The sequence below is a fragment of the Furipterus horrens genome, unplaced genomic scaffold (assembly GCF_987537825.1).
Source record: "Furipterus horrens unplaced genomic scaffold, mFurHor1.1.pri manual_scaffold_4, whole genome shotgun sequence".
NCBI classification, from domain to species: domain Eukaryota; kingdom Metazoa; phylum Chordata; class Mammalia; order Chiroptera; family Furipteridae; genus Furipterus; species Furipterus horrens.
In genome coordinates, this window is record NW_028327174.1 from 178,690,927 (window position 1) to 178,705,136 (window position 14,210).

General features: G+C 40.0%; 1 protein-coding gene across 2 annotated transcripts in view; it reads left to right on the plus strand.

The window, feature by feature from the left end:
* PLPPR1 (phospholipid phosphatase related 1) overlaps positions 1 to 11,330 on the plus strand; it is a 237,618-nt gene extending 226,288 nt beyond the window's left edge. Inside the window, exons 6-8 of one of the 2 annotated variants that reach the window (XM_090275931.1) lie at positions 1,902 to 2,078; positions 5,546 to 5,677; positions 11,142 to 11,330. In XM_090275931.1, coding sequence (XP_090132057.1) covers positions 1,902 to 2,078; positions 5,546 to 5,677; positions 11,142 to 11,174 — 342 coding nt within the window. In that variant the 3' untranslated portion in view covers positions 11,175 to 11,330. The remainder of the gene's footprint in view (positions 1 to 1,901; positions 2,079 to 5,545; positions 5,678 to 11,141) is intronic. The other variant, XM_090275932.1, reaches the window with a different exon arrangement.
* The last annotated feature ends 2,880 nt before the right edge of the window (positions 11,331 to 14,210 follow it).

Below are 14,210 nucleotides of genomic sequence, written 5' to 3' on the forward strand. Positions count from 1 at the left end.
ATAAACCCTGATACAAGATTCCATTTCTGCAAACATTTCTGAGCCCCTATTATGTGTGAAGTGCTTTCAGAAATTACTCAGCTAATATTGCCTGAGTACTAATTATTACTGTGAAGAATACTAATTAACAGCAGGCCTCATGCTCTTAATAGTTTGTAATTTAATTGGAAAGATTTATAAAGGTTACATTTAAAAAACAATAAAGAAGCATAAAACAGTGAAATTTAAATATACCTAATGTAAATATTACATAACACCTGTTACACAGCCTCAGAATGCTGTAATGATATGCTCTGATTGATGTAACTCTTATCTACCCATTTTTCTAGGGCATCAGCTACATATAATAATAAAGAGAGTCCCATTGTTCTGTATGCGCACCAGTGTGGAAGCATCACTCTAGGAAATTAACAGTTTCCATTGTAATATTGTAAAATGCGTCTATTTGAACTTGTATGTGCTCAGGCCACACAAACACACTACAGACGTAATTTAAGTATCAGCATACTATTTTTCAGGGCTGGAAACTCATTTGTTGCTTTTATTAAAGACATGATGAATCAATAATGCCCTCTACTGGTTCCTTGTGACCATTACCAAAGGTGATCTCACAAAAAGTGTCTACTTACCTGAAACAAACAGAGAAGGAAAACTCTGACTCCAAAAAACCTCCGCTGCCTTGCGGCATACCTCTTCAGGGGAAAGGCTAAGGGAGTAAACCCCGACAGAAAATCCGGAGCCGGAGTCCCTAAGGCGGTTTGACGTTGTAGTCAACACCGGCAACTCCTGCGGCGCACCTGAAGCCAAGCTGTATTGACTCCGTCTTTCCCTTGGATCCTTCAGCTGCGAAGAGAGGGGGGGTCTGCTGCATGGGCAACAGCAGACCCTCCATATCACCCTGCCCAGGCTCTGTAGCTTCAGTAGAAGCTACACCATCGTCTCTCGAGACGGACGGATGCCAACAACCTGAAACAAACACATCTTCCTAACTAGGCCACCAGAGACACATTTGATGGCTGAGCCTATGAAACTTGACCCAGCTTCTCACAATGAAATAAGAACAACCTACATATTATACTTGAAACTAATATAAAATAATACTGAATGTCAACTGTAATTGGAAAATAAAAAATTTTAAGAAGAACAGCCTACATAAATTTAGGCTTCCAAAATTTTCAGGTGTCATAACTTGAATCATTCTTTACTTAGTTCAGGTCTTCCCAATCTTTTGTATGTCATGACACAAGTTTTAAAAAATTAATATTTTAAAATACACTGGAGTAAATGAATAGATAGGGCTGATCACAGTTGTCCCAAGGAATGTGGAAATCAATTTCCCAGCACAACTGAAATTGATGTGACACACTGGTTGGCAAGTTCTAATTCAGTCACTCAGCTCATCAGTAAATGCTTTTGTTTCATTGCTTAGAAGTGTGAAGAATCAGCTAGAAGCATGGGGGGGATGCAAAAAGTAAAGCATACAGCCTCTCACCTACCTGGTCTTCTCCATAAACTTCATTCTCGTAGAAGGTTTATTTGGTACCTGAGCACCGTATTACATGGGTTCCTTAATACCCAACATGGTGCTTTAATTTGTTGAGTGAAAACGGCATCTTCTGAATCTGATTATTGTTATGCGGTCATTCTGCATGTCACCATAATTTCTGTTCACATGTTCCCTAGAATACAAAGCACCATGATTAATGGACATCTATCCATTGTTCTTGCTGCACTTATCTACCCAAATTCTTTACTGAGTAGCTGAGGGAAGTTGTTCACCTAGTTGATGTGGCTGCTTTGGCACAGCCTGTTCTTTTACGCTAGTGTGTGTGCGTGCACGCATAGGTCTGCGCTGTGTGAGGAGGCCACCCGGTCACCCCTCAGTCTCTGTCCTCTTTCAGATGTACATCACAAGCACAATCAAGACGAAGAGCAGTCGACTGGCCAAGCCAGTGCTGTGCCTCGGGACCCTCTGCATGGCCTTCCTGACAGGCCTCAACCGGGTCTCTGAGTACAGGAACCACTGCTCCGATGTGATTGCAGGCTTCATCCTGGGCACTGCTGTAGCCCTGTTTCTGGTAGGTCAGCTTCCCTCCCCCTACCCTTTACCCTCTCGTGCCCTCTGAAAGGCTGCCCTAGACCATAGTGAGTCAGGTGCCCAGACGTTACAGTCTAAGCCCATGTTTGTCTGGCCCCAGTCTTGTGAGTTGTAATTATTCTCCAAGTAGTATGCATCCTTTTGCTGCAAGACTGACTTCTAAAGCACCCTTTCTTTCAGAAAATATGATTGCATGTTTCTTCTGGAGATCAAGGAGAGGAATGCCCGGGAAGAATAGCTTACTCCACTTTCTTCAACACTGTGTTTGGGACTGGGGCTGGGCAGGCTAGTAATTGGGCATAGCTTCAAACCAGTGTTTTAAATTACTTGTTCAGGATGTTTTGGGAGCGGAAGCTAAGTGTTGCCTGGGGGAAGGATAGAGAACAAAGACCACTGGTGCAAGCAGGCAGCCCCTTCTCCAGCATCCCAGGAAACTGAGCTCTGGCCTAGGCTGGCATATCTCACTCAGAAACACAAAAACTCTCAGCTAGCCACATGCAGACTTTTTTTAGATGGCCTCTGTTATTATCTGAACATGCCTCTCAGGTATCTCATTTCTGCTACAAGTGGCTTCTCAACCACATATAGTAATATTCATGGACTCATGGTTAACACAGTTTTCTCCATATCTTTACATTCCTGATGATATTTTAGTTTCTCAGATACAGGGGGCCTGTGTACCTGCTCTACTAGGAAATCTTGAATTGAAAAAGAAGGGGTTAATTTTATTGTTTTTGTCTTTTTTTACAGTTTGGTTGAGGTATGAAAGGCATATAACAAATGGCACATAAAGTGTACAATTTGATCAATTTTGACATACAGGTACATCCTTCTTTCCCATCCTCCCCTCTCCCTCATTCCCAAGCCACTACTGATCTTCTTTTCATTACTCTATATTAATTTGTCTTTTCTAAGATTTCATACAAATGGAATCATAGAGTATGTATTCTTTTATTCTGGCAGCTTTCACTGAGCATAATTATTTTGTGGTTCATTCACATTATAGCATGTAGCACCAATTTATTCCTTTTTCTTGCTGTATAGTATTCCATTACATGGGCAAACCATAGAAATGCAGGTTTTTTAATAATCTTCAAGGATTTAGAAGAAGCCCAAAAGGATTTGCAGTAAATCACCAGGGCTGGTGATTCACATGTTGCACATGAAATGAATCCCTAACAGTGTTTAGCCAGCTTCCCCTCTGATACTGAAGCCATCACAGTCTCGATACCCCTCCTCCCATTCTGCCCTTTCTGGTCCAAAGCACTCACGAAGCCTGGCATCTCACATAGAAGGCTTTCACAGTCCTCTGAGCCAGCTCCTCCTTGTCCTCCAGAACGTACCAAATACACCCATACCTCTCCCAGCCACAAATGCAGAGCTTCCCAGTGTCTCTTACCTGCTAAGATACACGGAACAAATGCTCGCATTCATTCAGAAGACTGATCGGAAAATGACATTCTAACTCAAAATTATTTTTAATGAATCTAGGTTTTTCTTCTGTGGTGAAAGCTGGACTTAAATGCAAATCCTCTGCGTGAAGCTGCAGGGGAAGTGGTGCTGAGGCTGAGCCTGAGCATATCTTATAGCCATATTCGCCTGAGGCTGCTATTTTTTTTTAAAGAGGGAAAGACTAAATGTGGCATCAGAGAAGAGAAGGTTTTCAAAGAGACGTCAAAAGCACATAAATGAGAGGGCTCAGAAGGAAAGCCAGACAGTTTGGCTGTCCCTCAGCCCTGGAGCCAGCCCGCCCCAGCTAGAAAGAAGAGCAGTGCTGACTGTCCCAAGAGATTTCATGGGGCCTCTACATGATGAAATCTATAAAATCCTTTGTGTTTGCTAAGGCCCGTATCCAAATTCTGCTTTACCGTTAAACTTGTTTCCTCTCAGAGTGACTGCTCCTACCTCTCGGTTACTATTTGGTCTATTATTGACTTCCCAATGGACAGCAAATGTCAAAATTTGTTTTCCACAAATGATCTTTATGTCAGACCCAGACCTGCTATTGAGTTGCTCTGACAGGAGACAGACCGCCCTGTGTCCGCACGTGCACAGGTACACACCTCAGGTGTACACACAGTAAGCTGGGAAATGGGGCAGGGGCGGGGGGGGGTTGTCATAGAAGAGACTGGAAGCATTCCAAAGCAGAGACTTGGAGAGGAGACAGAAAGACAGAGGAGAGTCAGAGAATAGGAGCGTACTTGCGGCACATGTTCATATTGTTTTGTGTTTCCTGTGAAGTTGAAAGTGTGGGGAAAGGGGAAGATTGTTAGTTGAGCAATTACTACATACCCTACTCTTTATGGGCACCAACTCAGGTGCCCCTAGGGCAGCGCTAACACTGTATTTTTATCCTCATTTTATAGGTGAGGAATGTGAGGCTCAAAGATAAGTAACTTGCCCAATGGCCACACAACCAGTAAGCCATGAATCTAATCTGAGCCTTTTCAACTCCAGAGTCTCTTCAACTTCAACACCTTTCACTTCTCCCACTTTCTGAGTGGAAGAAGTTTAAACAGATATAGAGGAGAGTAGAGAATGTTTGTGTAACTGTCCTGCAGGGTTTGAAGAATGACAGGAAAGATTCAAAGGCACCAGGTACAGAGGCAAAAATGCAGAACAATGGAAGAGAGAGCATGGAAAGAAACAGATAAACTTGACAAGGGCAAACGAAGCAGAGAAGATGGTAAAAAAAAAAGACTGAGGTATGAAGGGGCCTCAGTAGGAAATAAAGAAAAATGGGTAATAATTAAAAAGAAAGTTTTTAACAGAAGCAATTTTCAAGTGTCACTAATGAGTTACGTACTCTCAAGCAAAGAGTGGTCACATAATTTAAGGATGGTCATCTTAGGCAGGAGTTAAAGACTTGGGTATTTGCTGTATATTCGGCACTTGTTAAGAGGCAAAATATTATAGTAGTATGAGCTATGAAGTTTAAACCTCTTTATGACCTTGGGCAAGTTACTCAGCTTCTCTGTGCCTCCCCACCTAAGTTAGAGATAGTAATGCCACCTTTCTTGTAAGACTGTTGAGAAGATGAAACGAAATAAGGTAAAACTCTGAAGACAACGTCAGACACATAGTGGCCCTCAATACATGTTAGGTGCTATTATCAGGTGTTTGCAATCATCGTGTCTTTTAATCATTATAGATTTGTGAGGTCGGTATTACATGATTCTTATTTTGCAGGTTAGGAAACAGGCTCAGTGGGTGGATTGATGATCACTGGCCATCTGGTGATTAAACACATGTTTCCTCAACACTTAGAATGTGCTCAGCAGACACCCCACACCATGCCCCAGGTCTTCCCATGGTCCCTCCCCACTGGCTCAAAGGAAAAATGTCACTGTGGCAATGACATTCTTGGGGAAAGGCCTGCCACCCTCTGAGATGGCCAGGCATTGATGGCTGTAGTCTGACCCAATGTTTTTACCCCTCATCCTGCAGGGAATGTGTGTGGTCCATAACTTTAAAGGAACACAAGAATCTACTTCCAAACCCAAACCCGAAGATCCCCGTGGAGTACCCCTAATGGCTTTCCCAAGGATAGAAAGCCCTCTGGAAACCTTAAGTGCACAGGTATAGTAAAGTGGTTTTGGCAAACCAAACCCACAGGTTCAGACCTATTATCTGGAGAGGTCAGCTGGTCCACTCATCTTCTTGAAAGCAGGACATCACTGCATCTACCAGCAGCAGTAAAAATCTGATAGGAAGTCCCTCCAGAACTTCACAGCTCCCCTCAATTATCCTGGATTTATTCTGGTGCTTGGCCATCATGAATCCTCTGGAAGTTCTTAGTAATGTCTAACTTAAACCTCAGCTGCTTCAGGACACCTTGGCCTCCAGTCTAAATTCCACAGTTAGGAAATCTGTATCAATTACATAGAAGGTCAACTGAATTTACTAATTAGGACAATTTTGGGGGGAAAAGGTTTTGTTACATCTAGGGATAGATGTAAACTAGAAGCATGTTTAAAAGGTTACTAACAAAAGAGAGGTAAGTGTCCTTTTGGATCTGTTTTGATGACCATCAAAAATTCAATACAACACTTACTGATCACTTATTTACACCAGTACCTGGCTTCATGCCAGGGACACACCGTCCTTGCCCTCAAAGAACTCACAGATGATTAGGAAAGGTGGGACATAAGTGAGTTATCATAATCTGGCGCGCTGAATCAGAGGTCCAAAATTTGCTGTGTGAATATAAGCGAAGAAAAAAATCTGTTCTATTTGAGAAGACAGGGAAAGCTACGGAGAAGCCTTGCTGGCTAAAAGGGGCCTTGGCAGATGGCATTACTCACTCACTTCTGCCTTGCACAGTTGCTAGGTACTTTCCAACTATATTCTTATTTGAACAAAAACCTATTGAACTGATAGCATAATTCCCATTTCCAGGTTAAAGATAGGAATACGGAAGATCAAGAAGTTAAATTATTTGTCCAAGACCAGATAGCTAACATGTCAGAGAGCTGGATGGACAGTTCACGTCGGTGGGTGGCGGGGGGGCGGGGGGGATGGCTAATAATAAAACAGGGTTTTTGTTACCATGCCACTTTGGCGGGGGGGGTGGGTAGCAGGGTTCTGCTGAAATGTTTCTTTTACATAATAATCTGTTTATCTCGAAATCTTGTTTGTACTTGGCATTTTCTTACTAAGCCATTTGTACAGATCCTGCAAGGGAAAAACAGATCACCTCCCCCTGGAATTAGCATGTGCTTCACATCAGTATAGTATAAAAATATGTTTCACTATTTTAACTTAAATGTTATTAGCTATTAGACATCTCTCTAATGAAACTATCCTATTTAGTTTTATCAATAAACCAGAAGAAAAAACTCAATGAAGCTCTTTCCATCTTGGAAAAAATATTTAGGACTCTCCATTAAGTCCAGTGCCAAGTATTTTATTTGTTTATTTTCCCTTAACCTGTATTGAGATAAAATATGGTATTTGACTTGTTCTAATTAGAAATAAAGTACTGAAAAATTTATTCCTGGTTTACTTATATATAACCTGTTGATGCAGGTGGAATGGCAAATTAGCTTAACTAATAATACCTTATAATGAAATGGTGAAAGAGCCTTTTCCTAGTTTTTCTTCCCTAATTATGTTTCTGTACCTGGTGAGATCAGAGTGGTTCCCTCTATTTATGAGGTGAAGCAACTAAAGGTAAAGGTCAGTTTAAAAAGCAAACTGAAATATTTGCTTAGTTCCACAAACATCTCAGTCTCTGTGCCCTTGTAAATGCTGTTTACTTCAGTTTACTTTGCCCCGAACGTCCTGGTCTAAGGACACCCCGTTTCCACCCATCCTTCCTCCCAGTATTGCTCAACCATGACCCTCCGAAGCCTTCTCCAGCTTTCCCTCTCTCTTCTCCCTTAGGACTATGAATAGTTAGTTGACCAGGCCAAGAGACATCCAGGCCATATTTTGGGACATTCCACTTAGCATTGAAAATATGAAGTGCCAAACTGGGCTTCAGAAATTGCTATTCACAAGATAGATAAAAAAATTCTTTTAAATAATATATTGATTTATTTTTCACAACAGGCAGTGGTGGAACTTCTTTCAAATCTGTTCATGTATCTTTGTGTCCATGTAGATCACCTTATCTGGGTACAATTTGAGGCCTTTCCTGAATACCAGGCTTGGACTAGAGGATCTCAGGGTTGCTCTGTGATTGCCCCTCATAATTAAAGCCAACAGTGTCCCCTTCTATCTGCCTCCCCTACGGACTTAGAGATCTTTGGAAATCTGAACTATATCTCACTTATTCTCCATATTTCCTGGCATTTAGTAGGTGTGAAATAATATCTGACGGATAGACAGATGCAAGCTAGAACCAAAACCTGAACTAGACGCTCCAGTCAAAACCAAGAACCTAAAATCAGACTATAGTTACTATCTGAACCTTCATGGAAATTAGAAATGTATGAGAAACTATGAATAGGACTTCTGTGGGCTAGTCAAAATGAAGCTACAGGAAGCTGGGTGGGAGTTGCTACCTCTCCTGTGATGCCTTCCATACCGATTGTGGAAGATTCAAGTAACCACCCACCTGCTTGTAGTGTCAGATGTTTCTACATCGTTAGTTGGGAGAACATACCCTTTATTTGTTGGTCGAGAAAAGAAAATTGATGTTTATTGTAAGCCAAAACATTCTATCTCACAGTAATCCTACAACTGGCATTAGTATTCTATTTTATAGATGAAGTAAGTGAAGCACAAAGACTTTAAGTAATATGCCCAAGGTCACCCAGTCAGAATTAAACCTACAGGCCCATCTATTTCTAAATGCCCTGCTTGTTACATGACACGATCCTACATTTCATTCAAGGGAATGAAATCTGCAACTCTCAGCATTAAAAATGGAAACATGCCGTAGGAAATAGTGTGTTTGTGTTTGAACTGAGCTACACAGATGGGTGAATTTGAACTGAGCTACAGCTCTTCCAAAATAAATGTGGGGCGGAGCACAAGTAGGTCTATGGTTCTAAGTATGCAAAACAGAGTTTATTCTTGCATTATTACTTATTCATTACTGTATTACTGTACATGAACAACTGTAAACCTACTTGTGCCCGCCCTGTATGCCCTGTGTTTTCCCATGTGGGTAAGAGCTTCCCTGGGCAACTCCAACAGTGCGGTTTCTATTAGAAGCTGTTTCTCTGTCGTTTCTGAGATAGAGGACCTTGGGGGATCTGAGAGAAGATACGAACCTCTCTTCCGACCGCACATTCACATCCATGAAATCCATCCCCCTATTCAGAATACCTCAAGGAGAAGACTGGATGGAAAAGATACCCAGTCACCCTCCTTTTCTTCCTCCTGAGACTTTTTTCCCCTTTGCCACATGGAGCCCCCGGAGCTAGGATGTTCTTTTTTCTCTCTAAAACATCGACTCAAATTTGAATATTTTGCCTTCTGTGATTTCCCTTAGTTGGGTTGATGGAAACGGGGTACATTGTTTCTAAAACCTTTCCCAAGTACTAAAGAGAAACCAATAAGTAAATGATGACAGAACACAAACAAAACAAAAATGGTTAGGTTTCCAAAGCATTATTTTGTGGGCCTATAGAGTTATAAGGAACCTAAAGACACCGCTCAAACCACGTCTGCATGTTCATGCCCACGTGCACCGGAGCGGTTAAGTTTAGCATTGAGCAATTTGTCTCCTTCTCAAACAAAGTTTATATTAACAAAGAAACGAGAGAAGAAACAATTGTGTTAACTCACTCTGGGTGTAGTATAAAGTCTCCTGTTATCTCCAGATGGGGGAAAGAAGACATTTTTTTTCTTTAGCACACATGCACACATGCACACACACACACACACAATTCAATCTATGCTGAGATCCAGATACTCCAGGAATTCTAATGCAGCAATTCTGGGGTGAAAAATTATGTTTAAGAAAATATCCCCAGATGAATTCTAATGGCCTCCTTCATGCAAAACTAGTGATACCATAGATTTCATATTACAAATTAAAAAAAAGACTTACAGAGTTAAAGAAATCTGCCCAAAGTCACCCATTCAGTTATCTTCGAATGCTGAATTACTCTATTTTTCTTCTACTCTTAATTGGAATCATATCAACATAAATGACTGAAGTATTAACCAAAAAAGGCAACTTTCATAAAGAAAGCATACTATAAAAAAAACCATAAAAGGAGAAGTTATTTTTCATATTATGACAAAAATTCATCAAACCTTGGTTTTTACAAATACGTCAGATAAAAGTACCTTGCAAAATACAATATACTCAGTTGCTAAAATTTATAGTTGAGCTCTCAAACAGGAATCAGGAAACCTGTAGTAATCAGTTAGAGCTATAGCCACAGTTTCTCAAGGTATTTGTCAATTCCGTGGACTGGGAAATTTAAGTTCAAGTGAAAGAGAAAGCTTTGGGCCTGCAAAAGGGGAAATAGTACAGTTGACCCTTGAACAACACAGGGATTTGGGGAGCTGACCCACACACACAGAGAGAGACAGTTGAAAATCCATATATAACTTTTTACTCCCTGAAAAAGTAACTGCTAATAATCTACTGTAGACCAGAAGCCTTACCAATAACATAAAAGTCAATTAACACATATTTTGTATGTCATATGTATTATATACTATGTTCTTAAAATAAAGTAAGCTAAAGAAAAGAAAATGTTATAAAGAAAATCATGAAGGAAAAGAAAATACATTTATAGTATATATTGGAAAAAATTTGTTTATAAGTGGACCCACATAGTTCAACCCCATGTTGTTCAAGGGCCAACTATGTATATAAATTATATAAACAAAAGAGATAGGAATTATATAAGAAGTCATATAAACAAAAATTGATAGAATTACAAGGGAAATGTAAAAAGCTGCAATTACAGTAGGATTTTTTAACACATTTCTCTAATTAATAAGCAAACAAAATATAGTAAAGACATTGATGATTAATAAAGTTGATCTAATGTGCATTATATATAAGCCTTCTAAAAACACATGAAATTATGAAAACAGACCACATGTAAGACTCTAAAGCAAGTCTCAAGAAATTTTAAAGAATCTATATCACACAGACCACATTCTCTAGAAAAATATTTCAAAGATACCTATAAACAAAAAACTAAAACTATACATTTGAAAATGTTTCACTCACTTCTATATAACTCATGACTCAAAGAATAGATAACATGGAAATGTTTCAAAAATTAGAACTGTTCCCTATTAAAAACATTACGTTATGAAAGACGTGGGATACAGCTAAAGTTACTTTGAGATCCTAAATGTCCATCTGGAAGGATAGTTAAGTGTAATATAGAGCAGAAATATATAAAGGACAAATTTAGATTAAAATCTGATTTGAATTGAAAAGTCAAGGAAGATTTACCAGGAAAGGTAACAATTTGAGAGGTCTTGGAAGAGCATATAAAGAGAAGGAACAGCCTGTGTGAACTTGAGGAGACAAGAAAGCAAGGGATATTCAGGGAAAAAGTCGAGTGTGTGCATGTTTCAGCCAACCTAACTCTAAGATTGTATCTGCTTGTGTTTGCAGAATCACTCTGCTTCCATGACCGAAGTTACCTGAGACGGCTGATGCGTCACAAGCTGTTTTTTTTTAATCACCCTCCAATAAGATACTTCAAGACACAGTTACTCGATGTCAAACTGTGAAGACAAGTATTATGTTTATCTAGTTAGAGGCTAATGTTTTGTACATTTTTGTATGAGGAAGTGATGTAGCTTGCCCTTTTTTTTTTTTTTTTTTTTTTTTTTGGTTTTTTTTTTTTTTTTGTCAGCTTTAATATATTCATGCCAGAATTTGAAACCAACAAAATTTTCTCCTTGTTCAAGTGTGCATTGAAGAACCACATTTATTCAATGATTGATGTTGTTTTGTGATATTTGTACACAAACCTTCTTTTCTCAGTTTTATAGACACAGAAGTAAAATTAATATAACAGTTCACTTTAACCTTTTATTACCACAGTTGCTGCCTCCTTCAGAATTTTTGAATATTACTGAAAGTTAACTTCAGAGTTGCAGGGAGGACAATGTTGGTTAACTGTAAATCTCACAATCAATTGTACAGAAAGAAATATTACTTTCCAAAAGTACTTTGTGTCCTGCTCGCTTAACACATTATTGCATTCTAAGTTAAAGTAATGTGTTAATGAAGTCGCCTAGTTACACTAACAATTGGCAGAAAATCATCAATATGAGCCGTGTTGGGATTATATGATTGTTTCTTAGACGATGGTCTCTCCCATCTAAGAAACTCAGGACCTCCCTAGAATTATGCCCTTGGGCAGCAGCTGACTCTGCAGCCTTCTTCCCACAAAGCAGCCAGCACCAGCCTCCCTGTCAACTAAACAGTTTTGTATATCATAGTGTATGGGCTTTATATGAAAATGAATATTTTACAGTTTGCACAGTATTGTTTTACAGAAAGGGTTTCAGAGCTTCTACAACCCAGAGCCCGAAGCAACAGCTTTACTTTGTGGCTTTTAATTGTTCTAGAATTTTAACTGCATCTCATTTTTCTAGCATGGAATAACGGATATGTAACTCCTTCAAGAGAGGAGCTCCCTTGTCTGTACCTATCCAAATGTTTTCTTGACACTTCCACGTTGACTCTTCTTACCTTTTTTTGTACATATTTTTTTTTTCTAAAGAGAAGAAAAAAAGTTATCACAAAATGTATTCTGGCTCATGTCCTTTGTTTTAGGCTTCATCCTCTGGGCAAAGGTATTTGAATTGTCTCAGTGAAGTGACCTCAATAAACACGTATACTTCTCAGTTCCATGCCTGCTGAGCTGAGCCCTAATGGAGGCTGTGCATGTCAGCACCAATATTAGAATACAAGTCTGCCTGGCTCCAAATTCCACTCTTTCCACCACATCAAGATGCTTTCAGTGCCTTCAAAGGATTTTCAATGTGATATACCTATTTAGATGGTTCAGGGGTTGGTGTAGGTGAAAAAGAAGCACATCATGAGAAGGATGCATTCTGCTTATGAAAAGGAATAATTTGCAAGCTCTGGGCTCTCCACTCTTGTATAAGCTACCTATAGGACTTTTAAAATAATAGCAATGAGAGCTTAATTCTATTTCATGTTCATAAGACATGCTGGAAAATGCTGTCAGGCTATCTTGATTTTACATTACTCATTTCTTGTCTCAGTGAAAGGCCATTGAAATGTCTGACTACCAGATGGCATTTCCAAGAACTTCAATCAAGTAGACAATGTGAGTTTTATCCTTGTATTCTTCTCTCCGGTTTCAACCTGGAAGGACCTATTAGAAACGTTCCAAGATCTCTAGCCGCAGACCCCCATTTCCTGGCCTTTGGCTTGGGGTGGGTATATTGGTACATGACGGAGTCATGCTCCACAGGACACCACACTGGTGGATGTGGAACTAAGGGGCATCTCTGGGCTCACATTCCTGGGACCCCCAAGCCAGTCTGATTCATTCCAATATGCCAGGGCAACCTTGGTGTTGCCCTTCAGCCCTAGGTTGTTTCACAAGCCTCACATTGCTCTTTCAAGCCTGCCAATCAAGATTCATTTCCAGGGCTAGGGATCCCTCCACACAGGCCTTCTACCCAGACAAAGCCCTCTGTCTACATAGGATGAGCGATCCCTTAGTCTCAGAAAGGATGAATTCTGCAATGATCTATTCTACCTCTTTTTAAGGAAAGCCCAAAGGAGCCTGAGGTCTGCCTCACTGTGAGAGGGAAGTAGGAGGAAACAAAAGAAACCTAATAAAGTGTATTGACATAAGCAACCTCTCAGGACTATTAGCCACTGAGGATATCCGTGACATATTTTATTTCTTTGATTCGGTGCCCAGAACAGGACCTGACACAGAGCAACCAGTTAAAATGTGACAAACATTTGGATCCCAGACTTCCACCTCATTTGGCTGAAGGAGACTCGACTCATTTTTAAATAAAGAGAATTTGAATGGCGCCTAAAGGTACCTGAAAGATAAGTAGATTTAGATACAGGCATAACAGGGGTGAGGAGTCTACACTCATCAGTCATGAACTTGTGGGTTCCTCTTTCAGTACGTCCTAGAGATCTCCATATTAGGCTGTGGTAGACAGAAGGGCTGCATGTTGCTCTACAGAATCAGAGAATTCAAACAGGCATAATCTCATACTCAGAGAGGGAGTGGGTATCTTGGGGATGATTTAAAGAGCAGAAGAGCCAAGAGTGGCATTTTTGTTTCAAAAAAAAAAATTGACTTGATTTCTCTGGGGGGTTTTATTGTATTTTTCCGTTACAGTTTAACCCCCTTATACCCTCCCTCCCCCCTCCCCCATATGCAGCTACCAGAACCTCTTGAGGGTGTTAACTACCTTGGAAGCAGACACATCAAGTATTGCCCTAGTTTGGTTTAAAGAGTATGTTACATTAAGGCTGTTATACTATTTCTGCTCTGGCGAATTCAAGATGTGTACTAAAACTAGTCTGTCATTTACTATCATCCCTTGTACTACCATGGGAATTTTGTAATAAACACCAAACCTCTCTCCTGCATCCTTGTTCTTGAGCCAGATGTCCCAGGATCGATTGATACATTTATTCATTTAATAAGCATTTAATTAGCATCTATAG